Genomic DNA, 18,534 nt, shown 5'->3' with positions numbered 1-18,534 from the left:
TATAGCCATTGAAAATGTAACTGTAAATTGCAGATCTTAAAGAGATGGGCATTGGTAGTGTACCCCTTTAATCCCAGCACTCGGGAGGCAGAACAGGCAGATATGTTTGAGGACAGCCTGGTCTACAGAACAAGCACTAGGACACTCAGGGTCACACAGAGAGACCCAGACTTGAAAAGCCAAAAGAAAGGTAGAAAGGAAAAGTAAAAAGATTTTCTCCTGTCACCTACCTCCATTTACCCTCTTATTCATCATTAAAGTAATAGACTCTTTCTTTAAGCCTTACCATTTCCCATCCCTGCTCTGGATTACATTCTTTTAATTCTTTTTTTTTTTCCTCTTTTTTAAGGACTTATTTTATGTATATGAGTACACTGTAGCTGTCTTTAGCCACACCAGAAGAGGGCATCAGATCCCATTACAGATAGTTGCCAGCCACCATGTTGTGGTTCCTGGGAATTGGACTCAGGACCTCTGGAAGAGCAGTCAGTGCTCTTAACCACTGAACCACTGAGCCATCTCTCCAGCCCATGGTTTACATTCTTTGAATATCATCTCCTGTGTCTTGTGACCTGCCTTTGTCTCTACTCTGTGTGTTAATTTCTTGTCATTATTGTGTACCTTTGTGGATTTTGGTTCTTGGAATGTGGGCATGCTAATTAATGTGCCTTCAGACCTTCAACCCCACCTCCTTCACCAGATGACTATTTTCAAGAATTCTTTTCTAGAATTGTTGATTTCAACAAGTGCAGCATTTGTGTTATAAATTTTATCAGGGTTTTGTTTTGTTTTCTTTTTATGCTTCTCTATTTGTTTCTGTACTATGAAAACAACAATCTAGTGCCTAGAGAGATGGCTTAGTGGTAAAGAGTACTTGTTGCTCATGCAAAGGACAAAGGTTCAGTTTCCAGCACCCATATGGTGGCTCACAATCATCTGGTATGACTTCAGCAGTCTGGTTTCCTTTGACTGTACCCAGACATGGGACTGTTGGGGCAGATGGCAGTCTTGAAATCTAATTCTCTTCTCTAGTTTAATGAAGGAAGCTTTAAAGGAAGTGTTTAATTTTGACCAAATATGCTATATTGTGAAAGTTAGCAGGAATACTGCAAGGCTCATTTGGTTATTAGAGGTTGTCAAGACTTGTGTACTAGTTAGCTGTGTCTGTGAGAGTGGATAGAAGCAGAGGTATAGAAGAGTTGTGAGAACAGTCAAGTGTAACTCTGCTTAGTCACACTGTGTCCTCAAGTGGAAGAATAGTTGCTTTATGGCTGCTGAAGACTCTAGTTGGTTGTGTAGCACAGATGTACTGAGTTCTTTAAATGCCTGGCTTGTGTCTCCTAGGCCTTCCCTGAAGTTTCCCATGTCTCAATGGACTCCTGAATTTAACGAGCTCTACACCCTAAAAGTGGCTATGAAGAGTGGGACTCCTGATGCACCCACTACACAGGAGAGTCTGAAGGCGGTCCTTCTGCACCCACAGCCCCTAGGGGCCACCAAGAGCTTCCCTGCAGAAGTGGAGATGATTAATAGCAAAGTGGGGAATGAATTCTCTCATCTGTGTGATGATTCTCAAAAACAAGAGAAGGACATGAATGGCAACCAGCAAGAACAAGAAAAAAGTGGTGTTGTGAGAAAAAAGCGCAAAAGCCAGCAGGCTGGCCCCTCATATGTGCAGAACTGTGTCAAAGAAAATCAGGAAATCCTAGGGCGCAGGCAACAGCTAGAGACACCTAGTGATGAGGACAATGACTCTTCCTTAAGTGAGTGTCTGTCTTCTCCCTCATCTAGTCTCCATTTTGGGGGCTCTGATACAGTGACTTCAGATGAGGATAAAGAAGTCTCGGTGAGACATACCCAGCCTGTTCTGAGTGCTAAAAGTAGAAGTCACAGTGCAAGGTCTCACAAGTGGCCTCGAACTGAGGCAGATCCTGTGCCAAGTTTGTTAATGAAAAGACCTTGTTTTCATGGCAGTGCACTAAGGAGAGTCCCATGCAGAAAGAGGCTGGTGAAGAGCAGCTCCTCGCAGAGGACACAGAAGCAGAAGGAGAGGATGCTAGTGCAGAGGAAGAAGCGGGAGGCGCTAGCTCAGAGGAAGTACGCTCTTCTCTCCAGCTCCAGTAGCTCCAGTGAGAATGACCTCAGCAGCGATTCCTCGTCCAGCTCCTCCACCGATGGAGAAGAGGACCTGTGTGCATCTGCCAGTGAGAACCCCAGCAACCCCGCTGCTCCCTCAGGTGAGAAGGCTGGAGTGCAGTTGCACAGTGATACTGTGCTCACACCCAGTTCTCAAGCCACGTTCTCTTAGCTTTTATTCTTTTTGTGAAGCTATTCGAATTTTTAATTAGTGAAAATATTAACTGCAAACACCCTTGATTAAATCCAACTCATAAGACATTTAGACATAAGGCACCAAGAACAATGTCTGGACCATGCAGGAGGGGCAAAACACACTTCATCTCCATGTACAATGGCCCAATATTATCCCGTGTGTATAACTGCTATGACAGACTAGAACAGCAAATTAATGGGAAACTCTTAGCTTTTATTCTTAAACAGTGTAATCAGCTGTGTCAAACTGACTCTGCCTCCAGATACTGAAAGAATTTCTAGTGACAAAAAATTAAGTCAGAATTGATTTTGTATGTGTGTGTAAATTGGTTTTTTTTTTTTTTTGGTTTTTTGTTTTTTGATAAATTGGTCTTGTAAGTAACTGTTATAACTAAATGACAATAATGAACAATAATGATGGTGACAATTACGAAAATGATGATTGATGATGATGATTATGAGATAAAAATCTCACTATGCAGCCCTGGCTGTCCTGGACCTCACTATGTAGACCAGGCTGGCCTTGAACTCAGAGAGCCATTTGCTTCTATCTCCAGAGTATGCCACAGTGTCTGGGATATAACTAGATTAACTTTTTTTTTTTGGTTTTTCGAGACAGGGTTTCTCTGTATAGTCCTGGCTGTCCTGGAACTCACTCTGTAGACCAGGCTGGCCTCGAACTCAGAAATCCACTTGCCTCTGCCTCCCAAGTGCTGGGATTAAAGGCATGTGCCACCACACCCGGCTTAGATTAATTTTTAAATGACTTGATTTATGGCCAATTTTTTTCTTTTAGTATTCTTGCTTTAGTGGTTATTTTTACAGATAACTCTATAATTTTCCCCATGTTTAATCATATTAAGAACATTTATAATCTTAGTAAAGTCTCCTTAATCTTTTCTTTTACTGTTGTCTTGTTCACTTTTTTTTTGCTTGTTGTGACTGCCCTTGAACTCTTGATCTTTATGTTTAGCTTCTTAGTGCTGGGATTACAAGCATGTAATGTGTCACCACAATAAATTTATCATCCTTTTTATTGCTAAAAAAATTTAGTTCAAGTCAATAAATGAGTGTTTCTTTGGAATGCACACCTGTAATCCCAGTGCTTGGGAGGCTGAGGTAGTGAGAGGGCTCACTTAAATCCCAGTGTACGGTCATTCCTCCCTGTGTTGCGGGTTTTCTTATGCAGCTTTACCTCCTTTCAAAGAAACACAAATAGAAAACATACATCAAGTAGATAATTTATGTACATACCAACCTGGAGTATAAGCCTGAGAGTGTGGTATATGTTCATGTGTGCTGTCTCCTGTCACTGGGATTTATTTATTTATTTTAAATATATATTTATGTTTATGAGCACACTGTAGCTGTATTCAGACACCCCAGAAGAGGGCATTGGATCCCATTACAGATGGTTGTGAGCCACCATGTAGTTGCTGGTAATTGAACTCAGGACCTTCGGAAGAGCAGACAGTGCTCTTGCTGAGCCATCTCTCCAGCCCCAGGATTTATTTTTTGAAGACTGTTTCTCTTTCTTGTTCTCCTTCAACTCATACCCCCCCCTTTTTATAATTGTTATTGCATACCTATATGTATATACATAGATATTCCTAAATATAGCCTATCTAGTCTGTATAGTATGTTACTTGTATGTATATTTTCAGGGCTGGCCATTTGGCACTGGACAACCAATTGGTATGCTCTTCCCCTTTCCTTCCCCCAGCTTTGTTCAGTTGCCTTAGGCAGTTCAGTTCTTTGTATATGGTTGATACCCTACAGGCTATTCCCCTTCGAGTTTTACAGGGTGTCTGGGCTCTAACTTGCTTCTGCTTCCACAGCACTTTAGTCCCTGAGCTGTGTTTCCAAGCTCTAGGAGAGCTTTGCAGAGGTCTAGGGAGGGGTTTCAAGTGCTGTAACAGGACTTTACCTTACCTTTGTGTCTGATACCAGCCTACCAAGGTTCAAGCTTCAAGCTTCTAGTCCACTGTTGAGACCTGCTGTCTCCTCTCTGTCTTCTCCCTTCTTCCTGTCACTCTTTACTCAGAAACTTACTTCTTACTCAGTCAGGTTTCATTTTTTCCGTCTTCTTGAATGTTGTTTTGAGAAGCGTGCACTGAGCTCATGTAGTACTGGAGAGTTTCATGGTGGTTCTTCCTTCATGTCTCAGAAGAGAGGGAGGCACTCAGGGTTGTTTTATGTAATTGTTTACATTTTTCTCAAATGGTCCAAATATAAAGACTGATGTTGGGAGAAGGAGTAGCAGAGCCCAGTGTCTGTTTAAAATCACGAGGTGGTGTGTTGGTATGACATTTAGTTGAGGAGCTTGTCTTAGGGAATGAACGTGAGCACTGCTGTATCTCTGAGGAGGATGTCAGTAGGCTGACCTGTTCACCCTAGTTAATAATACTTGCAGCGAGGGACATTGCACTTACTTATGTACTGCTGTCTTGGCAGCGTTAAATGACCTCAACTACATTGCTTTTAGAAATTAACATCAGGGCTGAAAGACAGGGCTCAATGGTTAAGAGCACTAGCTGCCCTTTTGAGGACCTGGGTGCAATTCGCAGCACCCACATAAAGGCTCACAACCATATGTAATTCTAGTTCCATAGGCCCTTTTCTGGCCTCCTTGTGTATCAGTCACATGCTTATATATACATTATATACATGCAAATAGAGCACTTGCACACATAAAAAAAGAAAAGCAAGAAAGCAAGCATACAGAGCAGCAAACATTTATCTGGGGAAGCATACATCAAAATGAACCTAACATATAACAGTCTAATGTCCACATGATACAGAATAGTACAAGCTCTACAAAAGCATAAATAAATTTCTTCTTCAGAGAGTCTTTGTTTTTGTTTTGTTTTTTTTGTTTTTTTGTTTTGTTTTGTTATTTGAAACAAGGTTTTCTCTGGGTAGCCATGGCTGTCCTGAAACTCACTCTGTAGATCAGGCTGGCAACCTCAGAGATCCACCTGCCTCCCGAGAGCTGGGATTAAAGGTGTATACCATCACTGCCTGGCCAGAGTTTCCATTCTTATTGCCCAGAAACAATAATCGTTAATTATTACTTGTTAATTGTTAGGAAACCCTCCAACAGAAAATATGAAAGCATATGCAGAGGTAAATACTAAAGGTCTTTATATCCGCATGCACAGTAGTACAGGTCTGTGCTTGAGTGTTCCCTATTTGATCAGCTAGCTCTTTCTGAATTTTTCTGTACAGACTTGCACACCTATGTAAGCATATCTGAAAGTGTGTGTCGTAGCGTATAGACAGTAAAATGTTAACAACTGCTGTGCCAGAATGCCCAAGGAGTTACATCCAGATCCTCTGCTTTCAAGAGGGGATGGTGCTGTGAAGGTGCTAGCTCCAGCCACAGTGCAGTTCTGAGAGTTTGGTGTTTCTCATTTAATCCTCCCCATGTTTTTCTAATTCTAGCATTTAAAGAATCATTTTAAAATAACTTATAATTTATAAGAACTGAAAGATTGGTGGGGATTAGTTTGGTTTTTTGTTTGTTTGTTTTTGTTTTAATCTCAACTCTTTAAGAATTGTGTCCTTGCATTCTTTGGAAGTAGTTTTATTTCTCCCTAGACAAATATGAACACTGACATTAAAAGCATCATATGCCCAGTGACTGACAAAAACCTCATTGGTAAAAACCTGACTTTGAGTCCAGGTCTGATGACTAAGTCAAATATGCTTTAGTCTGAGTAGCATTGGGGTCAGCTAAACTACCAGTTTTATTCTTGGGTATAACAGTGTGTGTTAGCATTGTGGGCTAGTGACTGATAGAAATCTGAGCCTTTTTAATGCTTTTAAGTGCTACAATATAGCAATTTTACCTTATCTACTGTTTTTGCCAATACACCTAATATAAATTTAGTATTGGATATTGTTTTACAAGCATTGGTTCATGTATCAGGTTCACCAGAATTCTGAGAAATAGTTCTCTCCTAATGCATCTTTATTATTTGGCTTCTAAATTATTAAGAATTTCTGTTCATAAATAGAAAACAAATTAAGTTTCAGTTGGATTAGTAGCACTCTTGTTGGACATTGTGTTACCCTAACTTTAAAAAACAAACAAACACAACACACACATGCATATATATGTGTGTGTGTATGTGTGTGTGTGTATATATATATATATATATATATATATATATATAATTTTATTTTTGTTTATTTTTTGAGATAGAATCTTTTTGTGTATCCCTGGTTGTTATGAAACTCACTATGTAGACCAGGCTTTTCTTAAACTCACAGAGATCCTCCTGAATGCTGGAATTAAAGGCAGGTAACACCATGTCCAACAGAATTCAGTTATTTTAAGATAATCTAATAAATTTAGGTTCAAGAGTAGATGCTTATTTTAGTGTTTGATTTCTGTGATTGTTCAGTGACCCCCTACTTGACCAACCCACTGATTTACTTATTTTTGTTCGTTTTAATTATTTTTGATAATTATCCCATTTCATTTATTTTATTGTATATTTTGCTTAGATATGTGTTGTGCACTATGTATATGTAGTGTCACCAGAGAAGGGGATTAGATTTCCCTAGAACTAGAGTTACAGACTTGAGCCATCATGTGTGTCCTGAAATTTAATTTGAATACAGGTTCTCTTTCCTTTTTTTTTTTTAAAGAATAAAAATTTGGGGGATTATCATTTATTTGTATGGATTTTACCTGCATGTATGTATGTATATCATATATGTGCTGTGCCATTGGAGGTCAGAAGAGGTCATCAGGTCTCCTGGAACCAGCATTAGAGAGAGATTCCATGTGGGTGCTAGGATGACACAGATCCTCTGTAAGAGCAGTCAGTCTTAACTGTTGACCCATCTCTCCAACCCCTCATTAATTTAGTTTTAAAACTTCCTGTTTTATACCACCAAAACCTTGGAGTTTTCAGTTAGACATGCATATAAGACCCCTCCCTCCCTCCCTTTCTTCCTCCCCCCTCTCCCCTCTTCCTCCTCCTCCTTCCCCCCCTTCTCTCTCTCTCTGTTAGATCTACTTGGTATGGTGCACCAGGTGTGCATGCAGTTGGGTGTCCCATTATATTTTTAACCTGTTTGTTTTATTTGAAAAGATTTGGTCTCTTACTGACCCTTCAGCTCATTATTTGGCTAGGCAGGCTGGCCATTGAGCACCAAGTATCTACCTTTTCCACATTTTATAGGTTCAGGGGCTCTGAATTCATGTAACTATCCAGCTAGTCTCAAATTACCCATTAACATTTTCCCCCTATGGGTTTGAGATGACATCTTGTTATATGCTGAATTTTGTTTTTATTTGGATTTACTATTGGAATTTTTAAAAATTTATAAATTTATTTACTATTTGTAGGTGGGTGTTTGGGTGTGGGTGTAAAGGTCAAAGGATAATTTCTGGGAGTTGGCTCTCTCCTTCCACTGTTTAGCTCCCAGGGGTCCCAGAACTCAGAACAGTACTCCTGGTAACAGAGTGCTTTTACCTGATGAGCCATCTCTCCAACTTCTCTGAAGGGAGTTTTATTTAGTGTCTTGTTTGTGTACAGAAGAACACACTTTGATTATAGAATCTTTACCATTTTTAAAATATTTTTGCTTATACTTTCAAATATGCTTTACTCTCAGTTTGCTTATCTATAGATAAGAGAGTGAGAGTTGTTGGGATGTGGTTCCAGTTCCAAAGCTTATGCCTTTTGTACCCACTCTACACTTGGTTATTCCTACCCAGAGTTCTACCTCCCACCAGCTGCTTTTATCCCCTTGCTCTGCCTCCTGCTTAACATTTCTGAATTTGGATTGGTTTTGACTATTTAGGCTCATTTGTTGGCTCTTCAACAACAAAGATGCTGTATAACTCCTCATTATTTTCATATTAATTTAAGTTAAAATTAGTTTAATACTCTTGAAGGTAAGGATAAAATTTTTTGCCTAGAGATTAGCATACACATGCCTTTTAAACAGGTTTGCTTTTTATTTCCAGGAAGTATTGATGAAGATGTTGTGGTGATAGAAGCTTCCTTCACTCCCCAGGTCACTGCCAATGAAGAAATTAATGTTACCTCAACTGACAGTGAAGTGGAGATTGTTACAGTTGGAGAAAGCTATCGGTGAGACTTTAGTTCTTAGCTGTATACTTGCACTTTTAAATGTAGATACTTTACCATGTTTTTGGTACTGATTCCCTCCAGATCCTCAGCTTGATACAAAGCCACATTAGATTCCCTCCAGATCCTCAGCTTGATACAAAGCCACGTTAGATTCCCTCCAGATCTTCAGCTTGATACAAAGCCACGTTAGATTCCCTCCAGGGAGACAGTAAAACTCACCATTGCAAAATTCCCTCCCAGACCAGTGGAGCTAGAATCTTAGGGGATCTCATATTTTTATCCTTGCCTCATTTGCTCTAAGTAAGCAACAGTTTTACTTAATATTTTTTTTAACATGGGTTTTTTAATTTCTAGCACATAGAATCCATAAACTGTGAAGTTTGGTTGTGAATAAAATATAAATATTGGGTATAATTCTGAATTTACAAATGAAGAAAACTTACTGCCATAAAAACAGCACTTGTTATTTGTGTACATCAAGATTGTCCTCATTGTTACATGTGAAATTGTGCTTTTATGTTATAGGAGCCAAGTTTAAGGCCCTTTTCATTTAATCATGCTAATTAAGTTCTGAACTAATAAGTGAGTAGAAAGATCTCATTTGTTTAGATAGGTATCTGAACATACGTGGACTCTTGTAGAATTACTTTTGATACCATGGCTCCTTGTTTGAAATGAAAAAGTTAATATTTTATTTACCCCATGCTTAACTTGATAATAAGTATTGATATTAGTGGTAAAATGTTGCTTATTTGATATACCAGACTAGTCTGAGGATGAATATTAATTTTCATGTTGGAATGAATTTAGAAGTACATTGGAGGATTTTGTATGCTTTTCTGTTGATACTTTTTTGTTGAAGTGTGGCTTCTAATGATAGGAGAGTTTTCTCTTTCCTTTTTTTTTTAAAGAATAAAAATTTGGGGGATTATCATTTATTTGTATGGATTTTACCTGCATGTATGTATGTATATCATGTATGTGCTGTGCCATTGGAGGTCAGAAGAGGTCATCAGGTCCCCTGGAACCAGCATTAGAGAGAGATTCCATGTGGGTGCTAGGATGACACAGATCCTCTGTAAGAGCAGTCAGTCTTAACTGTTGACCCATCTCTCCAACCCCTCTCCTCAATTGTTTTTGGTTTTAAGTGATTTCCTGGAATAGGAAATTGGCACTCTATAGTGTGTGCCATAGGCTGTCACAGTTAACTTGCCACTGCTTACAAGGCAGAGCACCAATTGAGTTTTTATATGTTAGCTCTCAGCTGTTAGAAAGTAAGATCTGTTTTCCTTGTGGAAATGGAGATGCTTTTATCAACCAGAAACATTTCTCCATCTAAGAGTGAACCTAGACTCATGATCCCTAGGTAGTTTCCTGTTAGTACCTGAAACGCACCTTTGTTATGGTTGGAATGGTTTTCTGCCCTTCAGATGTAAGAGAATATTTTTGTCTATCTGTCGTGTTAGGATTTGATAGTTGTCATTGTCATAGTGGCCTTGAAGACCTCTGTGACACTGTTGCCTTATGTTTGTACTAGAGCTCTATCCAGTAGTCTGTCTGGAGGAAGAACAACCTAACCTGCAAAGCCAAAAGAGCCATAAAGTAGACCTGGAGCTGCCTGCCAGAGAAGATAGACAGACAGACAGACAGACAGACAGACAGACAGACCCCACACTCATCGTAGTCTCTGGGCTTCTCAGGAAAATCTTTTTTTTAAATTTAGACCCTCCAACCTCCGGCACCCTTGCCCGTCTGACCCAAGACATGATTCTCCCTGGCTCTCCTAAAATTCGCTCTGTTGACCAGGCTGTGCTCAAACTCAAAGAGCTCCATCTGCCTATCTCTGCCTCTGCCTACCAAATGCTGGCATTAAAGGCATGTATCACCACCACTCAGCCTAATTTAGGTTATTTTTACTTTTAGATTTATTATATGTGTGTATTTTGTCTGTATTTCTGTGCATTACATGTGCTCCTAATGTCCACACAAGTCAAGAGAGTATGTTAAATCTTCTAGAACTGGAGTGCTGATGGCTGTGAGCCACCATGTATATGCCAGGAATGGAATCAGGATCCTCCACAAGAACAAGGAATGCTATTAACTTCTGAACTATCACACTCTCTCCCCCAGGTGTGTGTGTGTTTTGCCTGCGTGTGTGTGTGTGTGTGTGTGTGTGTGTGTGTGTGTGTGTTGCCTGCTGTGTTGTATTTCTTGGTCCTTCTGTCTGTCTGTTCATGAGTATGTGCACTTGAGTGCAGGTGTTCAGAGGCCAGAGCGGATGTTAATTCCTTTGAGACTAGAGTTCAAGATAGTTGTGGGTCACCTGATGTGGGTGCTTGGCACCCAGCATCCCTTTCAAGAACAGCAAGTATTCTTAACCACTGAGTCATTTCTCTAGTAGCCCTTTCTTTTCTCAGAAGTTTTTAATAAGGATATTTATCCTTATAAGAAATGATTTTTAGGAGGCTTGGTGAGATGGCTCAGGAGGTAGAGCACTGACTGCTCTTCCTAAGGTCCTGAGTTCAAATCCCAGCAATCATATGGTGGCCTACAACCACCCGTAAATGAGATCAGATGCCCTCTTCTGGTGCGTCTAAAGACAGGTACAGTGTATTTATTTATAATAATAAATAAATCTTAAAAACAAATGATTTTTATCTTAGGTGTGTTTATAATGGCTCATGATATCCAATGCTTTCTCATATATGCATTGTCTTAAAATTACCTCTCATACTCTTTTTTCTTCAGAATTTTAGGTTTTGAATTCCTTTTTAAACTCTTGGACTTTAGTGTTGTTAAAGACTGTTCATCCCCCTTTGAATTTTTGTATATTTTTCTTAATGGTGGCACCCTTTCTAACTTTGCATTTAGGAACACGGTGCCTACTGGATCTGACTCACATTTGTCACACGTGCTGATGACAAACTTCACAGTTTTATGCTTAGTCTGAGCATACTGAAGACACAAACTGTGTAACAATTTGTGACTTATTTGCCTCATTTTTCAAAAGCAGATTTAGCTGTTCTCTTGAAGCCTTGAGTAGGTTAAGAATATTAGTGTACTATCAGTAAATACTCTGTCATCATGATTATGAATCCTTATGAAACATCTAAATGCCTGTGAGTGATTGAAAAGAGTGCAGTGCCATTCACTTATGGTATTTAAAGTTGTGATTTGATGCTTAAAGTAGTTCAAGCAAGTGATCCTCACAAATTCATCAACAAGCCAGTGCTTTCATTTTGTTAACTCTAGGGACTTTCTCTGCTGTATTTATACAGTGTCTGTGTATTACCTTAGGAGAGGACCAGAAGCTTTTCCTGGTATAGCATTTCTAAAGTTAAATTCTACAAACCTAGGTTGGGACATTATTGCACAGATATGACTGTGTGTCTTACTTGGGATTTCTGTTTGTGTTTCTTCATTATAGTGAATAACTTGGGATGCTGGAGTGTGTGCCTTAGTTAGGGCTTTACTTCTGTGAACCGACTCTATGACCAAAGTAACTCTTATAAGAACAACATTTAATTGAGACTGGCTTACAGATTCAGAGGTTCAGTATATTATCATCAAGGCAGGAACATGGCAGCATCCAGGCAGGCATGGTGCATGTTGAGCTGAGAGTTCTACGTCTTCATCTGAAGGCTGCTAGTGGAAGACTAGCTTCCAGGCAGCTAGGATGAGGGTCTTAAAGCCCACTTCCACAGTGACACACCCACCCCAAAAGGCCACACTTACTGCAACAGGGCCACCTTCTAATAGTGCCACTTTTTGGGCTAAGCATATATAAGCCATCACACAGTGTATTCACTTATAATCCAAGTGAGTATCTAAAACAGTGTCTACTAAGTGGCTATTAAATGGTTTTTGTCTTTTTGTCTTTTTGAATGGTTGATCTGACATCATCTATATTCTGCTTTGGTTCTCTGATTGGTGGTACCTTCATTTAGCAGTTTATTCAGTGCCTGACATTGCATTGGTCATTGTTTTTAATCCAGTAACCATTATTCCTTGGGAGAGGTCTTGCATGAAGAATTTAAGTGTTTTATAAGATAAGCTTGTGGAATTTTAGAGTGACTGAAAAAGGATCCACTCTTCATTTATGTTTACTAACTTGATGCTGACATCATTTAAGGTCTCGTTCAACCCTTGGACACTCCAGATCTCATTGGAGCCAAGGTTCAAGTTCGCATACAGGACGGCCACAGGAGCCTCGAAACCGCAGTAGGATCTCTACTGTTATACAGCCCCTGAGGCAGAATGCAGCAGAAGTTGTGGACCTTACTGTTGATGAAGATGGTAAGTTGCAATAGTAGCTGTTGGGTTATGAAGAAAATTTGACAAAATATCTTAAGTGACCATTTTGTGATCCAGTGTTTGATAAGTGTTATTATTCTTAAAATCTTTATATTTGTTTGTTTACATTTATAAACTTCAAAAACAAAGACATGGAAAATGAGATTAACATGAATATTAAAATTCATAGCTAATGTTTTGAAGTGGTTGCTTTATGTAAAGGGTGAAAATGAAGTGCGTTATGAATAATCCTCTTGAGACACACCTTTGCCTTACTAGTTTTCCTGGTAAGGACATGGAGAGAGGTTAGTAACTTAGCTTTGTCATACTGTGGTAAAATTATAAGCACCAGCTGGGCGGCCTGACTTGAAATTATGCTGTGTACAGTTTGTTGCTTGAATATGTGACTGAGGCCCAGGGGCAGAACTTGGACTTTGTTCTAACTTTTTTTTCTTTGTGGTGAATAGACCAGACAATTTAGCAGGTACTGAAAACTTTTTTCTCTTGGTACTGGGAATCAAACCCAGGGTGTCAGACATACTAGGTAAGCACTCTACCAGTGATGTACAGCACTAGTCCTACTAGAGAACTAAACATCTGTTTAACTAGGTTAAACATGCATGTTGGGGTTTTTAAATGCAGTTCTTATCTCTCAGTGGCATTTTGGTTTGATGTTGCAGTAAAATTTCTTTTTTTTTTTTTTTTTTGGTTTTTCGAGACAGGGTTTCTCTGTGTAGCCCGGGCTGTCCTGGCACTCACTCTGTAGACCAGGCTGGCCTCGAACTCAGATATCCGCCTGCCTCTGCCCCCTGAGTGCTGGGATTAAGGGCGTGCGCCACCACGCCCGGCTGCAGTGAAATTTCATGAGAGCTTTATTGTGTGTTGTACTTATTTGTTCTTAATGCTTGATTTTTTTTTTTTTTTTTTTAATTTTAGTCATTATCGTAGTAAGATTAACTTCTCCAGGTATGGGCATGTTCCTATAAGCAACACTTGGTAGGCCATGATAGGGAATTCCGAGCCCAACCTATCTATATATATAGCAAGGAACTGTTTCAAAGGAAAAAAATAAGTTGCTAACTCAAATTAAAATACAACCATTCTTTAATCTTCTGTGAATTTACAAATTGATGTTTTATGTTTTGTAGAACCTACTATAGTACCAACCACTTCTGCTAGAATGGACTCACAAACTACTAGTGCTTCCATTAACAATTCAAATCCATCTACCTCTGAGCAAGCCTCTGATACTACTTCAACTGTGGCCAGTAGCCAGCCTTCCACAGTGTCAGAGACTGAAGCTACTCTTACAAGCAATAGTGCAACTGGTTCTTCTGTGGGCGGTACGTAAGACTGTTTTCACAGTGTTGGCAAGAGTGTATTCTTACACAGTGAGGTACTTCATGTTAGCAAAGCAGTATCAAGAAAGTAAGAAATGGTCCATAGAATGTAAGAAAATACATTTGTAAGTCATGCCTGATGAGGGTTCTAATAACAGAATGCATATAGCTCTCTGAAATAATAAAAACACAGCAGCCTAATTTAAAAATGGACAAAGTATTTGACCAGACCCTTTCAAAGGCCAATGAACCCCATGCGAGATAGATGCTAAGCATCACTACTGATTCATGAAATGTGATTGAAACCGTATTGAAGTACATAGTTCACACCTACACAGCCGTCCATGATTTAAAAAGAACAAAGAGTCCCCAGAACTGGTCATAGAGAAATTGGAACTCTAGTGACATACAGTAGAATGCAGATGGCATAGCTGCTGAGTGAAACACTGGGTCCTCCTCATAAAGTTAGACAGAGTTCCCTTATGGCCCTGGCATATTCTGAAATCAGGAAGATGGGGATAGGAGTTTTAAAGGTTTCAATGATGTCATTTTCTCTATTTTGTCATTGCTCCTTGTTCTGCCGGCATTATATTATACATAAGAAGTGTTGCCTAACCCAAGGCCAGAAAGAACTTCATTTTGTTTGGTTGGTTGGTTTGAGCTGAAGACCTCATATGTGTTGAGTGTATTTGTTTTGTTTTGTTTTTAAAGATTTCTTTATTTATATGTATGTATATGTGTCACTTCAGACACAGCAGAAAAGGGCAGTAGATCCCATTGCAGATGGTTGTGAGCCACCACGTAGTTGCTCGGAATTGAACTCGACCTCTGGAAGAGCAGTCAATGCTCTTAACCTCTGAGCCATCTCTCCAGCCCTTGAGTGTGATTTTTATCACTGAGCTATATAACCATCCTAAAGAATTTTGTATTTTCAGTGCTGATGACATTTTTTTTTAACTAGCAGTTATATTTCTGGTTCTCTCTCAGTAGCTCAAGGCAGCTTGATTTCTGATGGACAGTGGTTCAGACAGGAACTTACCAACAAGGACACACGATAGATACTGTAGCTCATAAATTGACTATATTGCTATTTTTAATTAATTAATGAGAGCACTTTTGTTTTTTTGTTTGCTCTTAATTCTGATAACATCTTTGTGACTTTCATCAAACTGGAAAATGGCTGGATTTAAAGGACTTTTCTGGAGGAAAACTAAAGACAATTGAGAACTGTTCATGGAAGGATTTTTCATGGATATCTTTCAAATGCCATGTTCTCAGAAAAGAAATGTAGTCAGAGGCAAATTTTTTTTTTATTAATTTATTAAGTGCATATTCTTTCTTGGTACTTTACTTGGATATTTTATATGACTTTAAAAAAAAAACAACAACTTGGTACCAGTGGAAGCCAGAGGAGGACATTAGATTCCCCTGGAACTGGAGTTATAGACAGTTGTGAGTCACCATGTGGTTGCTGGGAACTGAACCTGTGTCTTTGACTGAGCTATAACTCTAGCCCCCTTTATGTGATTTACTGTTATCATTTAATACTTAAAGTGCCTTGGTATTGGCATTATAATTCCCATTTTATAGAAGAAGAGATTTCAAAAGTTAAATATTTTGATTGGAGCTCATAGCATCTTTGTGGTAAGGATTTCAGTTCTTCATTCACTTCTCTCCTGATAGCCTTAATACTCATATTCTTGCCTACATTTCATAATCACCTTACAGCTTTCATTTATGTATTATGTATATCTACTTATTTTTAGTACCTTCTGTTTCATTTCTTAGTTGTTCTGTTTCATTAGTCACTGTAGTTCCTGACAGTTCATTCTTAATATTACACTATACCATCTTTGAGACAGATGTTTGTCCCAGGTCAAATTGTACAGAAACTTAATAAAAGTGGCATATGTAGTTGTACTGAATTAAAGCAGTTGAATTAATTGTATTTTTTCTTCCTGTACAACATCATATGGAATGTCAGTTCTACTTTCTACCTATCAGGTGTTCCCTGCTTCATACAGGTTTTCTACTTTGAATCATTTAAGCCAGCTAACTACACTCATATCTAAATAACTAAATGGTGCAGTTAATGACCAGGTGCCGTGCAGCTGCTGCCTCCATAAATGCTGAATACCTCATTAGTAGGCTTTTTTTTTTTTTTTTTAAGTAGGCTTTTGGGAGTGATTTACCCTCCATATCTTGTTAGTTCTTCCCCTCTCCCTCCATGATTTTCTAAAACTCTGTCCTTTTCCTCAAGGCTTTCATCTTTCGTGGGAAGAAAGTTAAAGAATAAATTCTCAGGCATGTGTTCCTATAACACCTGAAGATATTAGCTTTGTAAAAGCTTTTGTGTGTTTATGCTTGCAATTTTTTTTAAATGCCTGATCCACTACTAACTGACTGTCTATCCCAGTGTCTTTGTTCTATCTCCAGCCTTAACCTTGTGCTCTCTTCGTCTTTGTTGTCTTCACCATTTCCTAGTACAGGTACAGGTACTCCTGCTGTCTCTGTGTGTACATGTTATGTGTTTCCATTCTACATTCTTTATTATTGGAGTTATTTATCTTTTTTAATGTGTGTGCATGCGCGTGTGGATGCCTATGCATATTCACACCAAGGTGAGTGTGGGAGTTACAGGGCAACTTGGAGAAGTCAGTTCTTTTTTCAATATGGTGTCTAGGGATTAAACCTAAGTCTTAAAGACTCAGCACTTGGGAGGCAGAGGCAGGCAGATTTCTGAGTTCGAGGCCAGCCTGGTCTACAGAGTGAGTTCCAGGACAGCCAGGGCTATACAGAGAAACCCTGTTTTGAAAAACAAAACAAAACAAAAAAAAAACAAAAAAAGTAAAGAAAAAAAAAAAAGATTCAGTGGCAAGTGCTTTCACCCATTGTCTGGCCTCTGTTTTTTAATTTGCTTCTGACTTCTTTCAGAGTGATGAGAGATGCGCTATATGCCTGGTAACAATCTTCTGATGCCTGTCTTCTTCCCAGGCCTTTCTTTGGCCCTTCTGTTTCATAATTGCAGTGTTCACCTGCCACCAGGAAGCTGATGATTCTCATTCTGTGGTTTTACACCGTTGTCCTTGTTTATATTCACCCATCCTTGGACATCTTCCTTGGACCATTCTGGAGTCACCCCTTCAAATTCATACTCAAAACAGCTGCCTGTGCATATACTTGAATTATGCTTCCCATCTGCAGTATTTGTATGTTCAACAAATAGTCATTGAGTTGATAATGTGCTACCAGGTGTTTTTCTCCCAGTGTGATTAAACATAAGTCTTCATTGGAACAGATTAACAGATTACATATGGCGTGTGCGTCCCCTCCACAAATTAGTTTTATCTGAGTTTGGACAGAAGAGAAAATGAAAGGATTGGTAGATAGTGGTCCAGCCAGATACTCATTGAGGTGGATACTGTGACTTCAAGTATAGTTGAATATACCCATAAGACTTCAGTATTGGAAAGTATTACTGGTTAAAGGGATTTAGATTTTTTTTTGTAGCATAGAGTGGAAGAATTCACATGGTATATTTGAAACTTTATTGCTAAGAAATTAGGAAAAGATAATCTCTTGTCAGTCCATGATACATATGAACTCCCTGCAGAATTTATATTCTCAGAAAAATCATTCTGAGACACTACACAACATTCCATACTGTGTGTTAAGCACATGGCACCATTATATTCTTTTTTATTTTAAAAGTTACACCATTGATATGTGTGTGTGTATGTGTGTGTGTATGTGTGTGTGTGCACATATGCACACACACGTGCAGTTCATAAGACATGAGGCAGACATTTCTCTCCTATCATGTAGGTCCCAGGAATCTAACTTAGGTGTTCTGGCTCAGCAGTGATCCCCTTACTATGCTGATCAGTCTTACTAGCCCAGTATCACATTAGATTCTTATTTCCAGATTGATACACAGTACTTATTTTTATGCAGTGTTATTTGATCATTCTTTGCATTTGTTTCTGTTTCAAGATGATGTGAGGAGAACTGCATCTAGTGCTGTCCCAGAAAGTGGTCCTCCTGCAATGCCAAGGCTACCTTCTTGCTGCCCCCAGCACTCACCATGTGGAGGGACATCACAGAGTCATCATGCATTAGCACATCCACACTCAAGTTGTTTTCAGCAGCATGGCCACCATTTTCAGCATCACCACCATCACCACCATACTCCCCACCCAGCTGTCCCAGTTTCTCCTTCCTTCAGTGACCCTGCTTGCCCTGTGGAAAGACCTCAAGTACAGGCGCCTTGTGGAGCAAATAGCAGCTCTGGTTCCAGCTACCATGACCAGGTGTGTGGGATTTACAAGTCACTTCCTCCCTTCTCCCTTTCCCCTTTCCCTTCCTGTTTTAAACTTGCGGTCATAAAGAAATTGAAAACCCCAGTGATATATTTTAGTGTATGTGTTGCCAAAATGAGTTTGTCTATAAACTAAGCC

The 18,534-nt window shown here is 39.2% G+C and overlaps 1 protein-coding gene and 1 non-coding gene across 9 annotated transcripts in view; one reads left to right on the top strand and one right to left on the bottom strand.

Annotated features, from left to right (window-relative positions):
- Positions 1-18,534, top strand: part of Rnf111 (ring finger protein 111) — a 69,481-nt gene that overhangs the window by 27,499 nt on the left and 23,448 nt on the right. For all 8 annotated transcript variants that reach the window (XM_021172534.3, XM_021172538.3, XM_029481374.2 and 5 more), the window contains 5 exons: positions 1,345-2,237; positions 8,318-8,444; positions 12,577-12,740; positions 13,886-14,080; positions 18,071-18,387. In XM_021172534.3, coding sequence (XP_021028193.1) covers positions 1,364-2,237; positions 8,318-8,444; positions 12,577-12,740; positions 13,886-14,080; positions 18,071-18,387 — 1,677 coding nt within the window. In that variant the 5' untranslated portion in view covers positions 1,345-1,363. The remainder of the gene's footprint in view (positions 1-1,344; positions 2,238-8,317; positions 8,445-12,576; positions 12,741-13,885; positions 14,081-18,070; positions 18,388-18,534) is intronic.
- LOC115032006 (small nucleolar RNA SNORA20) lies at positions 2,420-2,535 on the bottom strand. Its single transcript, XR_003837655.1, has one exon. It is a non-coding gene; the product is annotated as a small nucleolar RNA SNORA20 (small nucleolar RNA).

The sequence above is a fragment of the Mus caroli genome, unplaced genomic scaffold (assembly GCF_978045245.1).
Source record: "Mus caroli unplaced genomic scaffold, Mus_caroli_1 scaffold_11, whole genome shotgun sequence".
NCBI classification, from domain to species: domain Eukaryota; kingdom Metazoa; phylum Chordata; class Mammalia; order Rodentia; family Muridae; genus Mus; species Mus caroli.
Note: the sequence above shows the minus strand (reverse complement) of the source record. Positions and strands in the feature narration are given on the sequence as shown.